This window comes from Hippocampus comes, unplaced genomic scaffold, assembly GCF_001891065.2.
Source record: "Hippocampus comes isolate QL1 unplaced genomic scaffold, H_comes_QL1_v1.1 scaffold477, whole genome shotgun sequence".
NCBI classification, from domain to species: Eukaryota; Metazoa; Chordata; class Actinopteri; order Syngnathiformes; family Syngnathidae; genus Hippocampus; species Hippocampus comes.
The window spans coordinates 98,928-113,207 of NW_017805449.1; the positions used below are offsets into that span (position 1 = coordinate 98,928).

At 49.0% G+C, this 14,280-nt stretch overlaps 1 protein-coding gene across 1 annotated transcript in view; it reads right to left on the reverse strand.

The window, feature by feature from the left end:
* The window catches only part of plxna4 (plexin A4), a 39,704-nt gene extending 25,794 nt beyond the window's left edge, over window positions 1–13,910 (reverse strand). Inside the window, exons 1-7 of the mRNA XM_019874037.1 lie at window positions 13,880–13,910; window positions 13,561–13,727; window positions 9,247–9,347; window positions 3,635–3,758; window positions 1,399–1,552; window positions 781–880; window positions 164–278 (exon numbers count right to left, since the gene is read on the reverse strand). Of these exons, the coding sequence (XP_019729596.1) occupies window positions 164–278; window positions 781–880; window positions 1,399–1,552; window positions 3,635–3,758; window positions 9,247–9,347; window positions 13,561–13,727; window positions 13,880–13,910 (792 nt within the window). The remainder of the gene's footprint in view (window positions 1–163; window positions 279–780; window positions 881–1,398; window positions 1,553–3,634; window positions 3,759–9,246; window positions 9,348–13,560; window positions 13,728–13,879) is intronic.
* Between the last annotated feature and the right edge of the window lie 370 nt (window positions 13,911–14,280).

Genomic DNA, 14,280 nt, shown 5'->3' on the forward strand with positions numbered 1-14,280 from the left:
CCAAGCCAAATTGCTGACAGGTCTTTCAGTCTCCGGAACGAGCAGCTCGACACACGAGCCAAAACGCCGCGAACCAAATGGTTTTTTTTTTTTTTTTTTTTTTTTAGCACCAATGCCGAAAAAAACAAGCCGCAAGTTCAGACCAAACGGCCAGCGAGCTCACCTCCGGCTTTTTGACTCGACCCTCCTGGAAGGAGCACGTGCGCGGGTCGTGCGTGCAGTCGTGTCTGTATTTGCACCAGTGGCACTGGTACGGGCTGCTCACGCATGACAAACACCTAAAAGGAGAACAAACAAAATAATACAGTGAAACTCCTGTACAACGAAACCTACATGGGCAAAATACCCCCTAGTGTGAAAAAATCTTCATGCATTAACACCATTCCCACTCTCCTGCCCCCCATACAACGAAAAAAAAACCCTGTTGCGTTGTACGAAATCTTTTTCTCTGCTCTTGCCTCGCGACGAGATTCACTACAAATGAAGTGTCAGATAAGTGTGTGCTCATACTTATGCACTATTGGAATAAAAATAGAGTACACATACGTTTGTGTGTGCGTGTACACATACGTTTTTTGTGTGTGTGTGTGTGTGTGTGTGTGTGTGTGTGTGTGTGTGTGTGTGTGTTTACATCTGAGATCAAATGTGCTACAGTGAAAAACCCCCCGTTGTGAAAAATTTCTTGCCGCAAACATGATTTCGTTGTAGAGGAGTTTCATTGTAAATCCGCGTGCCCGCCAGTTCAAAAGCGAAATATGCGACAAAGGCGTTCAGACTCACGATTTGTGCACGCTGCAGTTGTAGAATACAAAACTGGTGTTGGCGAACGCCAAGCCGGTCTCCTTGGACTTGAGATAGAGTTGCACGATCTGGTGGTCGCCTGGAGAAAACACAACCGGGCGGATGGAATTTTATCACTTGTTCACACGGCGACGGAGGAGCGCCGCAAGTGTTCCGCTTGTTGCGACGGTCTCTTCGGGGGTGGGGGAAAAGCAAGTCTTTTCAGGGAGTCTCAGACGAGCTAAAAGCGGGAATGCGATGAAACGCTGTACCTCGTCTGTGTCCTTTTGTCAGGCGCTAATGAAGGGCTTCATGTTTAATTCATGATACACACTCACACACCCGCGCGCGCGCTGGCACGCGGGGTCACCTCGCCACTGTCGACGCGGCCCACTCTTTCTTCCAGCTTGGCTAACAAAGAGGGAATCATTCATCAATCAAAGTAAAGCACCCCTGACAGTGGATCTGTTCTAATTAGCCCCCCCCCCTCCCTAAAAGTTACCTTGAAGGCTGCTAACGCTAACTTCCCATTCCTCCCAGGCTCCTTTTTCCTCCCAGGCTCCTTTTCTCAGTGCGGCAACCAATGGCTAATTAGTTCGCCGTCGACGCTTCTTTTACCTTTGTCGACGACGACACGCGGCATTTCCTTCTCGGCCGGGGAGAAGCACTTGATGCGGTTGCCCTCCACCAGACCATTCATCTCCGCCAGGTCCTCAAAGGTGCAGTTCACTCCCGCGGAAAGCTCCGGCACGTTGTGAGCTTCCAGGACCAACTTTTGGGAGAAACAGAGGGAAAATCGTGATGGGCATATGATAACCCGATAACCCGATAAGCTGTCCAGTGTAGTGACCGCTGTCCCCGAAAGGGTTAAAGCAGGGGTGTCAAACTCATTACAATGATACCATACTCTGCTGTAAATAACCAAAATATCATCTCTTTCCTTTGTTTTGGTGTAGCGAAGCAAAAGAACATGAGGAAAATGTTGAAATTTAATGAACAAATCTTTTACCGAACATTTCATGAAACACCTTCGATTTCCTTCGACGAATGTGCAATTTACAATTGGTATTGAAAAATATAGTCATGCATTTGAAGATTAAACGAGATTTACAAAGAAAGGGTTTTTAAAACCATTTACACGTGCGCATATAAAATCTAAATTGAATCCCTGCCTAAACTTTACAAACTCAAAACAAAACAGTGTGCCCCCTAGCGGATAATACATGAATTGCATCTTATTAAAAATATTCATTCCGTGTCTTTTATGCATTTTGAAATTATCCTGCGGACCTGATCGAACCTCCTCGGGGGCCGGTTCCGGCCCGCGGGCCGTATGTTTGACACACCAAGTGAAAGGCTTGTTTTGCACACTCGGACAAACTTGTAAACTCTTTTGGGTGTCTTCCAAGGAAATAGAGAGAAACAAAAAGTGGAGGTTGTTGGGGATGAAAGGGATGCAGATTTCCCCTCATGACTTGCAAAAGCTGCATCAGCTCAGCACCTATTGGACTTTGTGCGGGGGCGTCCTTGAATATCGAGGAAGCAGGTGTACGGTGGGGGTCAAGACCGGAATATACATATTGATGGGACGAGCGCGGTCCGCGGCGGTCATCGGTCACCGGTTTGATTTGCGGTGAGGCCCGTTCACACTCGGCCAGAGCTGCATCAGCAACGGAGGAAAGGGCCGAGCTCAGCTGTTTTTAGATTGCGCTTTAATGAAGTCGGGAGGGGGCGGGGTCGAGGCCTTCATCTCCGACAAGTTCTCTCTCTCCCTCTATTTTCCAACCAACAACAATAATAACAATCCCGTCGTATTATCTTCCTAATACGAAGTCAAAGAAAAGTGAAGGAGGACGTCTCGTCCCGCCTTGTGCCCCTGCCGTCGTCGCCTTAGGGTGAAACTCCACCCTGGGAAAAGGTTAAACACTCATGCGGAGGCTTGGGAATGAGCCCGATCACACACCCACACGCACACCCACACACACATCATGACAGCCGCGCACACGCAGTCTATGAATACCATTAGAGTGGCGCAGAGGTGGAAAAGCAACAATGGTGTGCGTGACCCCCGGAGCAACACAGATGGGAAATGATCATTCAGGCCTGACCTCGGGAAATCAAATAGTATCGTACAAGGGTGCACACTGTCTATTCACCCGCAAACCATATCGAAGGCCCAAAGGGGAAATGGAAATGTGAGCAACGCCGCTGCGTTTGAATTTTTCTTTGAAGCGTTTACAATTAACCCTTTCATGCACCTGATCACATGATATGCTGGCCACTGTAGTAAACCGCTGTCGCCTGAAAGGGTTAATCAAATGTAATTTATTGCGTTTGTTACAATATACGTGGCAAGAAAAAAATAAACGTGTGTATTGAGTGAAAAAAAATACAATTAGATATTTTTTTTGAAAGATCGTTTGGCCTTATGAAAAAAAAAAAAAAACAAGACACCTGACAAAATTTTTTGGGTGGATGATGGAACGGATTAAAAGCATTTCCATTCGTTTCAGTGCGGAAAGATGATTTGAGATGAACGTTTGGACGGAACAAACTAAACTCACATGCCGCCGTGGTATTCAAATGCTCGTGGAGGGCCGACAATCAACTATCCAGGGGGCTGCGTTTAGCTGCCAAGCATCCCGATGCAATGCCAAGCAAATACTATGGGTATGTTAATGAGTGTTTCATTGGACAGGACAGCACATTTGCACAGCCGGGATTTGAATTGCGTCGCTGCTGGCAGTGCCGCGCGATCCGTGTAAAAGAGCGGCCACAAATCGGAAACGAGCGCAGAGTGTCAATCCGTCTTCTTTTTCCGAACGGCGACATTAAAAACCCGACGTGGACTCACCGTCACGCTGAACTGCGACACCGAGATGTTGTTGGGGTGCACGCTGAGGCGCACGCACTGCTTGATGTCGGAGGCAAAGCGGCGAGGCTCTGACGAGCGCTCGCATTTCTCTTTTCGGGTGCACCTGCAGAGAGAAAAAAAAAAAACACGCACCTGTTGGCAATGCTGGGAACATTCTTCGTTTTGCCTTTACAGGGTGTGCGGGGGAGATATTCTTTACGGTGGTCTGTAAATGGACCCCCGGTAGACTTAGGTGTGTGTTTTAAAAACAATGGCGGCTCTATATGTGGAAGTGGAGCGGGGCCGTTGGGAAGGTTTTAATGAGTGGCATTCATGGGTGATGCCAAATGCAGGTGGAGGTTTATATTCCAGCTAATACGACAGCAGGTGGTCTGTGATTCGTCTTTCGTTGGAGCGACGCACACCCCTAACCCAAAAAAAAAAAAAAAAAAAAAAAAAAACAACCCAGGCTAAACAATTGTCTGTATATTTCCATCCAAAAAGCGGTTTGGATAGGCTACAATCGTGACCGTCGTGGGGCAAAGTGACCGTTTGACTGACCGTCGCCGCCTAACAGGCGTCGTGGCGATCTGAAAGGTTTCGATTGGCTCTGAATGGAGACTAATCTGCACTCGCTCTCACCTTTGATAAGGTGACACAATTAAAAGCGGGAGTGGGTGAGAAGGCCACGGATGGGATCTGTCGCCGCCCGCCACCGCCGATGATGTGTGGGTGATATGCTCCAACGCAAAGCCCCCCCCCCCACCACCCCCCTTAGATGAGCTAATTGACTCCACGAGGTCAACACGGGCCGGAGAGGGCTCCAATCAAGACGGACCGGGAATGAAACAAATGGCTTGCTTGATTTATGATGTGACGTGTTACGTGAGACTCCGTAAAAATGCTGCATGAAATCTCAGATCTGATTCATTGTTTACCAAAAAAAAAAAAAAATGCACTCTGTTTACCAGCGTGAAGCCAATTAGGATCTAACCTGCGCATTATCGCACAAGGCGTGCACGGAAAAATGCCATACATACTGTGCTAATAGCCTCGGGCTGTGTGCGATACTATTTTCACACTAAACGACACACACACACACACGCACACACACACAGAGCGACGCTATCTTTGAGTGCTGGTCCCCATAGCACAAAAACGCATGGAGGGGCCTGTGGGAGAGTCATTACCTGGCCCAATGGCCGTGACCCCACTGTGGACACACACACACACACACACGCACACGGCGGAACCTAAGGCAGTGCATCTCTTCCATCAGTCGTCCAAAAATTGAGACTTAAGCTCAGTTTTCGAGAATGTAACTTTAGCATTAGCGCTGAAAGCATTGGGTAGCACAACGGAGCTAGCGCTCGCATCGACGACATCTTTGCCGCGATGTAGTGGTCATATGGCCGCTTGTAATGGTGCTATGATGAGGTTTGGAAGCCCCCCACCCACACCCACACCCACACCCACACACACACACACACACACACACACACACACACACACACACACACACACACACACACGTTGGTTCTATCTGCCCGTGAAAGGCAAGATAGTTGGTGCAGTTTCCTGTGTTTTGAGTGCGCCAAATAACAGCACACTCACGTATTGATCCAGCGCGGGCGTATTGATCGCCTTCTATGAAAACCAATCCGGTCATAATACACATTGTATGCAAACACGGCGTGACCTCAGGTATTGATTTTTGCAGCATGATTCGGGTGAGAACACGATACCCGCAGACTGGATTAGATATCCACACGTCGGCCGTGATGCATTTTAACGGGTAAATATTAACATCGTCAACACGATACGATCAATTTCCCCGCTGAGTGATCACTTTTATTTACTCCGGCAGTTTGACGTCTTTTTCGCTCCGTCTCGTCCGCCGCTCGGGGCGGATGAAGCACAGCCAACTGACATCAAAGCCCCCCTACACCAAATCGGCGGCAGCCCTCCCATCCCGTCCACGTCACTCTGTGTGTGTGTGTGTGTGTGTGTGTGTGTGTGTGTGTGTGTGTGTGTGTGTGTGTGTGTGTGACAGCAGAGAGGCAACTTCGTTCCATCCTGACGCCCCTGTCACTTCTTACGCGTGTCCCTTTCCCTCAGCTTCGGCAAGAGGTGAAGGGTAGCTTGGGCTTCGGGGGGGGGTGAGTTTACAGGTGACACCAGGTGACCTCCTGACACCCCCCACCCCCACTCTGGGGACAGCCATCCTCGCCTGGACAATGCTATTCTTCATTCCCCTACCACCATTTTGTGTATATTCATTGATCAATTCCTCGAATTTCATCGCCAATTTTGCCTACAAGAACGAGCAACCATGAGCTAGCCGTTAAATGGTTGTTTGGATTTGCAAGTGTGTTTACTTAGCTCGCGGTTGGGAAAAAAAAACAAAAAACTCCCCTTTAGGTGCTCTTCTTTTCGCCGACAAAGCACGCAAGTGTCTGATTCCAGCCTGACCAAACACAGTTAGTCCGTGGCGGGTTTTAATTAGCATAAGTCGGTAATGAGCGCCGGTCGCGGGGGTAACGGATGAGCAAGAGCACCGAGACACGCCACGACCGACCGTGGCGCCGAGAACAAACATCCGACGCATCTGCCAATTATTATTTTTTTTTTTCTTGCCGGCGGAAAAGGTTATTCATCTGACAGCAGCCGAGACGTCCCGGGAAGGGAATACGTTTTTAATTTGGGCGAGTAGAAGCTCGGCGGCATGACTTGCAAGTTGGATGCCGCCATTTTGTTTGCGAGATTGTTGCGGTGCATTTGTGCAGTTGATTGCCAACAAAAAGAGAAGGCCTGAAAATGTATAGACTACCGCCGTGGGAATATTCTCAGGCCAAAGGGAGAGATCCAGATCGTTAATGACTAATCGCAAGTTATCACAGCATTAGCATCGCTTGAGAGCGACGGGCAGACGCGCCTTCACGTACGTCGACAATGCAACTCGGGCAAAAGCGCCGTCCAATTTGTCCGCCCGTCACGCTTGACGGCCGGCTTGACAGCCTAGTTAGCCGCTGCCGTGACTGACAGCTGACAGGCTGGAAGTAGAATGGGCTTCGATGCAACATACGGGAAGAGGAGTTGGGAGTGGGGATGGATGTCGAGGGGAAGGAGAGTACGGGTAGGGCATTTCAAAGTACTTTCCTTGAATCGTTTGCAATAAAATAGTATTATTGTCAAACTAAACATAAAACAACGAGAATTAGAAGAGAATTAGAAGAGGTCAGATAGCTTAATGCTAACAGATAATATGAAACGCCACAAACTAGCTAATAGCATCTGTGTATACACCCAGAAAGTTGGGGTGAATTGACGCCTCATCCTGGGTCTTGGATTTGGACTAAAATACGGTTATTTTTCACCCTGCAGTTTTAAAAGTGTATTAAACGTATTATTATTTTTTAAAAAAATTCTTATTAAATGCACTCTTGCCAATGCGTGTCTGCTCGGCGTGCAGCTGCGCTTTAGTGGGCGTGGACACTCACATGCATTCAACGACAAAGCAAGGGGAGGGAGTGTTGAGGGCCGTTTCTACATCAACGCTGAGTGCTTGTCAAGGACAATGACTTGACGTGTGCACACACTCTCTCTCTCACACACATACACACACACACACACACACACACACACACAAGGCATACACGGCACCCACTCCTGTTGATTTCCTCATTGATTGCCTTTCTCCTCTTCCCCTCGGCTCTCGCAGCTTCACTCGCCGATCTATAGAGTAAATACAGCCAATGCTGATCCAAAGCGAAGAAAAGGCTGTTTACGCTTGAGACCGGCGAGGTGGCTTCAAGGTTGATTGAGAAACAGCAGCACAACTATCCGGGAGGACATTTGAAAGCAACTCGGCGCTACCCTTCACGCCGTTATTTCGAGACGGGGGGGACATTTGAGGCGTTTTAGGTACACGCGACTGATGATGAAAACTGGCTGCCTGCTCTCGAATTTGTATACGGTCGACTTCTGAGGCACGCGCACGCAAAATAACGACTCTGCGAAATAGAACTGATTGCATTTTATACCTGTATCCATTCACATGTGGCGTGTTCAGGCGGTCGTGCCTTGCCCAGTCACAGATTTGGTGTGCGCCAGTGTGTGTGTGTGTGTGTGTGTGTGTGAAGTGGCGGCTGAGGAGATGAGCAGATTCTATCAGGCTAAGTGTGACAGGCCAATCTGTGGACACCCATTTGCTGTGTGGCCAGGAGCATGTCCAGAGTGCTAATGGTCTTCTTCCACGCACACACACGCACACACACACACACACAAAACCTAAAAAGTGTAGAATGACAGACAAATTGACATGCAATAACACCCCAGGCCAAAAGAGGGCAGTGTTGCTATTCGACAACAATTCATTTTTATGAAGGACCCTACGAAAAATTCTAAAAAAAAAAACCCAAAACTAAATTACTGAAACTCTGACAAGTTAGGGTGCCTCACAAAAGTATACTAATAGCTTCACCACATTATTTGACGAAAAATTCTAAACCCCCCCCAAAACTAAACTCTGACAAGTTAGGGCGCCTTCAAAATAAATCACAAAAGTATACTAATAGCTTCACCACATTATTTTGGCTCTTTGATTTTGAAGGGCTGACTTTTGACAGGATGTGTTGCGCCAATGTTGCCTGAGTGTACGCTTGAATCATTTCGACAAGCATGCGCGATTTATACGAAAACCAAAATACGATTTCCTAATAATCCACCCGTCTATTCGTCTACTTCCTGCGTCTCTCCCACCCCGTCTTTCCTTGCACCTCCAGTTTTCGGTCAATAGGCTCCTCTCGCCGCCGCGCGGCGCATCTCTCTGCCCTCGCCGTGTCCTCGCAGCGCCAGCAGGGATGGAGGTGCTAAATGCGGGCCGCTAACACACACACGCACTCGCACGCCGCCATGCGCGCGTGCTATACCCAAGGGCTAGCACTGACACGAGAAAGCCATTTTCAATTTACAGCGGAGTGGGAAATCAAGCAAGCACCCCAGCAGACAAAACGGGAGTTTGACAGCTGGCGGCAAAGAGCGCGATTGTGCGCAACAGATGGAAAAACGGCGGTGGATGGACCGGCAAGTTGAGGCTGGAAAGTGAACAGCTTAGTGTACAAATTGGGACGTCTGCATGCTGTCGCGAGGCTCTCGCTGCTTGATGCTAGGTATACGAACACATTTGATCAAGATCAAATCGCAACATTTTAGGCGTGTGGTAAGTTGACCGTGTTTTTGCCACTCTCAGTTCATGTCGGCTACCTTATAGTGAAAATCCAGCAGTACCTTGAGATTTGAGTTTAATTTATTCGATGACAGTGATAGAACGGCAAATCATCATTCCCCATTCAAATGAATGCGATTGCGATTAATTCGTTCCGGCCCTGCCAAAAACATTCACATTTTGTTTTTTAACAATCAGGAAATAGTGAGTATAAACTCGTGTTCTTTTTTATTCTAACGGCACTTAGCAAACAAGCTCAACAGCGCATAAAAGCCGGCATCTGATATTGTCCTTCCGCCGCACGGAAACCAAGTTGATCTGTGATAGAATCGGATTTGAGTACTCTCGATGGGTGTCAACGACGACGATTGCCCCAGGCACTTACGTGTTGTGCAGGACACACCAGCCGCAGTGAGGGTCCCCTGATCCGAGACATTCGCTACAGGTGGCGTACTGACCGCAGGCTTCCACGGGCATTCTGGAAAGCTGCAAAATAATCATATTAATATTGTGATTTATTGTACAAACCTATATAGACGTCTTGCCAATTTGCCGATGAATCATAACCGACTGCCTTCGGGCGCCGAGGGGCCGGCGGGCAGAGCTGTCGCCTGTTCTTGTTACCACGGCGACAGCATCTGGCATTAACAGGTGTCACTAGCCCTTTTTGATGAATGAGCCGTCATCGGGAGGGTGACCACCGTGGCTCGGTGGCGACAAAATGAGGCCAGGTCGTCACGGGGTTGCGAGAAAAACCTTTGGAGGTCTGTCTGTTTGAAAACGAAGCACACAAGCCCGGGCACAGAACGCTGTTGGCAAGCACGCGCCAACCGTATCGCTTCCTCTAACAGCACACTGGATCAATGCTACACATTCGCTTACTCTGCACCTGAAATTTCAAAAGGCGTCTGTTGGAACGCAGACATGGCAGATGTCAGGCACCTGACTGGAGAAACAAAAAGCTACACTTCACCGCTCGGCTCGAGCGGATTCTGGATCCGCGGGGGGGGGGGCGCAGCTCCATGTCAAAGTCAAGAGGAATGCCGCATGTTATTGCATGAAAAACAATGGGGGTGCTTCTTAGCGTGTGTGTGAAGCAACCAGTGTGTTTTGCCCCCCCCCCCCTGCCCTCCCGCTGCGCTGAGTCCTATTTGCATTAGCCAGATAAAGGGAATGAGCTGGAGATGGAATCGAAGGGGCGAACAAGTGACGCTGACGCTCGGTGCACACGAGGGGTCCGACACACTCAAAAAAAAATAAAGGCCATTGTGTCACGCGTGTGTGTCGGCGCTCTTATCACGAGCGGCTATGAAACCCCCAAATCTCCCGGCGACGCTTGCACCTAGCGTCGCCCTCATCTTTGGGCTTTGTGATGCCGCGATCAGCCGGTCGGAACCGCCGCAAACAATAGCGCGCTATCTTTATAATTTAACACTTGGTCGCTGGCAGATGTGCCCACTTGAGGGGGCACACATTCAGATGCCCCCGAAAAAGTCAACTCTCGGTTCCGGAGCTTGGCTCTTGATATCATTCAGTCAATGCCGATGTTCACATCATATTTCTTTTTTTTTTTTTTTTTCCCCCACTGTGCTATCAGATCACGGCGAGCAAAACTGCCCTCCCGCCATTTTTGGCCAGCACTCCGCCTGTTTCCTTAATGCACGAGATGGAATATAATCAGGCTTTTGTAAGAAGGTGGGTTGGGGGGGGTGGCAAGACCACATTTGAAGTGCACTTGTAGTCTTAACGTGGGAAGGGAAAAGACGCCGAAAAAGTGAGGAACATTGAGAGACCATTCCACTTTCTGTCTGGCTCCTTGACGCAATATCACTGACCTGTGGGGCGGGGGATGTGATCATCTCTTAAATCTTCTTCGTCTACCACTTTTTTTTTTTCTTTTCGACAGATTCCCCCTGCGGCAAAGCGCCGAATGCGAAAAGTGACACTTGTGTTTCCCGTGATCCAACGCGTGACTGCCGTTAAGCGGGTGGCGAGCAAATAATAAGATAATGAAGTTAAATGTACGGCATGTAATGTAAGAATAGCCCCCCCCCCGCCCCCACTGCTGCGCGCGTAATGTATGCGTAGCGCACGTCTCCAATTTGATACCGCACCGCTCATTACTGCCGGCGGATCGGCTACCATCACGGCGGAATGATTATTTATATCAACGGCGATGGGTGGGAATAATAATGGACGACCCGCTGCTATCGCCACGGCGCGTCGCGCAGATCAGAATTAATCACCGGCCACGCTTCCATCAGCGCTGAGATTCAACGCAAGTCGACTTTTCATCACCACTTTAACGTCGGAGTAGGAAACAATTGAACGACTCCACGGGCCGGATCTCTCCGACGTTGTCCTGCTTGCGTCCACACGTCGGCCGCAAAACCCGTCACGCTTGGTTTGGTATCGTAAAAAGCGGCTTAACGGAGGCCGCACGTGTGTTATTGTTTTCGCTTGACGTCCTGAAAAGGTCAAGTGAGGGAGGCGCATCCGTCCCGCCCGTCGGGACTGTCACGGCGTGACAAACGATTGGGACGGGATCAATCATTTTCAGTTCCCTTGCCGCTCAAATGGACGCTTGAGTGGGAGGATATTCGATTGAGCTTTGTTTTTCGTCAGAGGAGGAGAACCATGAAGAAAAAATAAAAAAGATTGAAAAAGTTTGTCCCTTGGCTTCAGTACCGTTACAGTCACGCGTTGACATGCTACGTTAGCTTAACAATTTTGTTCCACTAGCTTGCGGCAAGATAGCGCCGGGCGACATTCCTGCCTCTTTATGTCCACTATCCTGATTTTGATTTTTTTAATCTTCTCTTTCCTCTATGAATAAAAACTTAAATTGGAGAACACCGTGGTTGATCTCCAAATGTCCCGTCCTTGGAACGTTATCCCGCGAGGTTTAGCGATGACTCGACAGTCCCATATCTGCATCTTAATTCGGTCCTAAACAACGGAGACTGGGTCGTTCTCCGCTCGTAAAATATCTGGACGATGACCTTCATCTCAACCATTTCGACCGCGTCAGGCATTCCCGCGGACATCGCCTCATAAAGCTCCCCGCGCGTCTCCTTCTGCTTTCAAAGTGTGTGTGAAAGCAGTTTCAGCCCGTGCGTAGCCCAAGAGGGGAGATGAGTGGAGGAAGCGCACAATGAGAGGCCATTAAAAAGGGAGGACAAAAGGTAAAACTCGACGCTTTGAGTTAGCCGACGAGAACGTCGCCCCCCCCCCCACGCCCCCTCCCCCTTTCGCCGGCTTGACGCGTGTCGCCGCCTGTGTTCCGCTTCCTCGTTAGACCCAACTGGGACGCCGCATCTAAACACCTTCATGAGTCTGGAGGAAATTAAAAGAACACTGACACTAAAAAGCTTTGATTCCTCCTCGAATCAGTTGTCGGGAATTCCCTCGGGGGGAGGAAGCGGTTGACTTTGAACGATCTCACCTCAGCACAGTACACATTCTCAATAATTCACACTTACAGATCTGCATTTGCTGCGCGCAATATCAATAATTGAGCGCCAACAGCGCGGCGCTGAGCCGTAGCTTCGACAGGAAGCCCACAAAAAACAGTCTCAAGGGAAGCCAGGCCCTGAGAAGAACCAGGAAGTCTGCCATCTTGGTTTCCAGCCACCATTTTCGGGTCATCTTAGCCATTTTCTAGATGTCCGAGAGGTTTTCGTCCGATTGCTAGCATAAACTGGACGGATAGGCGATGATCTCGGCGGTCCGGATTCTGAACTTTGACCGCAAAATTCTCCGTATCGGCCTAGCAACAACTAAATCAAAAGAGGACATTCCAAGGGGGCGCTAAGAACAACGCGGGTGGAGCTCAATCGACCCGCTCTGTTGTCGGCATCCTGTCGCGAGCTGCTTTTTCCGTTCGGTGCCCGGACGCAGCATGGAGCTTCGTCTTATTGACGGCTCAGGCTGCTTTTAATCCTGTTTGCCGCATCAGGTCTGCGAATCTGCGTGCAACAAAAGTTGATCGTACTGGTGTGTTTTTTGGGTTTTTTTTTTTTTTTTTTGTCAGTGTTGTTTGGATATTCCCAGATGGGCCTCCCAAAACACTCAGGAAGGAGGCCGCTTTTAACTAGGCTAATAGACTAATTACCCGGAAGCCACTCCCACTGCCGAACTGGACGGCCACAATCACTTCGTGTTTATTTTTCCAACGCGTGCTAATTGAAGTAGCTAAATTTGTAAAGCGAGATGAGACGTGAGGGAATTGAACACAAAGGCAAAAGAAGGAAATTAAAAAATGGTAATCATTTTAATGCGATACACTGTCGTCTTCTTGGAGCCCAATTATGGATGCTAAATTCCGAGAAAGATAGGAGTAAGGAATCTAATTTTGCCGGTTAACAGATTTGCAGAACTGATAATTGGATTCCATGACAAAACGGAATCCTAATTGGACCTACTGCACTCATTCCCAGTCTCCGCCTTGGCATTTTCTCTCCCTTCCTGCCTTGAGGTCTTCATTTTGATCTTGAGCCCAATTCCATTCTGATTCATAATGCTCTGGGAAATGTTCATGACACACTCCAAAGCTGTCGGACTGATGGAGACCATCGAGAGAAACGCGAGGGTCGGAACGCTGAGTCACATGTCCGCAGACTTCACGTGGTACTATATATTTTTTTGCCCCCGATGGAGGTAGCCAGAGCCTCTCGGTGCCGGCGTCCATTAGTCTCACCTGGCTCTCGGACATGACGTAGAGGTAGTGGTGATCAGAGGAGAAGGCCATGTCTCGGAGGATGGGTCCGCTTTCCACCGCCTGCACCGTCTCGTACTGCAGGGCCCGCGACGAACCGTCCACTCGGATCTGGAAGGAAGCGCGAGAGCAGACGTGCGATGCGTCAGCTTTTGGCACGTCAAACAGTTGAATCGAGAAGATTCAAATGCCGGGTGGACTCATCAGCAGCAAGTGGAGGCAATTCGATCGCAGTCATCAACGCTATTTTTTTATTATTTTTTTTTTAATCGCAACGGAGAGAGTTGCAAACTCGGTTTACGTCGCACCCCGTTCATTTCCTCCGAGTCCATCGATCGCTAGCCGCCATCCACGTTTCGTCATTAATACAGCCTCACGTTAATGTTTCATCAGACTTACAATCATTAAGGCAGCCACAGTGGCGGTAGCCAACATTATCTGATCGCGTTTCCACGCCAATGAAAGGGGATTAGCCGCTCTATGCTAAATGGATTACAATGCTAATCTCCGCTATCACATTAGCACGACACAATGGGCCTCCGCTGCCGGGCTGACTTCATTTTTTTTTTTTGTCAGAGAGTGGTCGGAGAAGGTGACGGATCTATTTGGCCCCCTGATTGACGCCCACTCATGTCTGACTCACACAAAAAAACAAGAAGGCAACTCATTCCGGGCCTTTAGAGACTAAAAAGTGCAGAACGT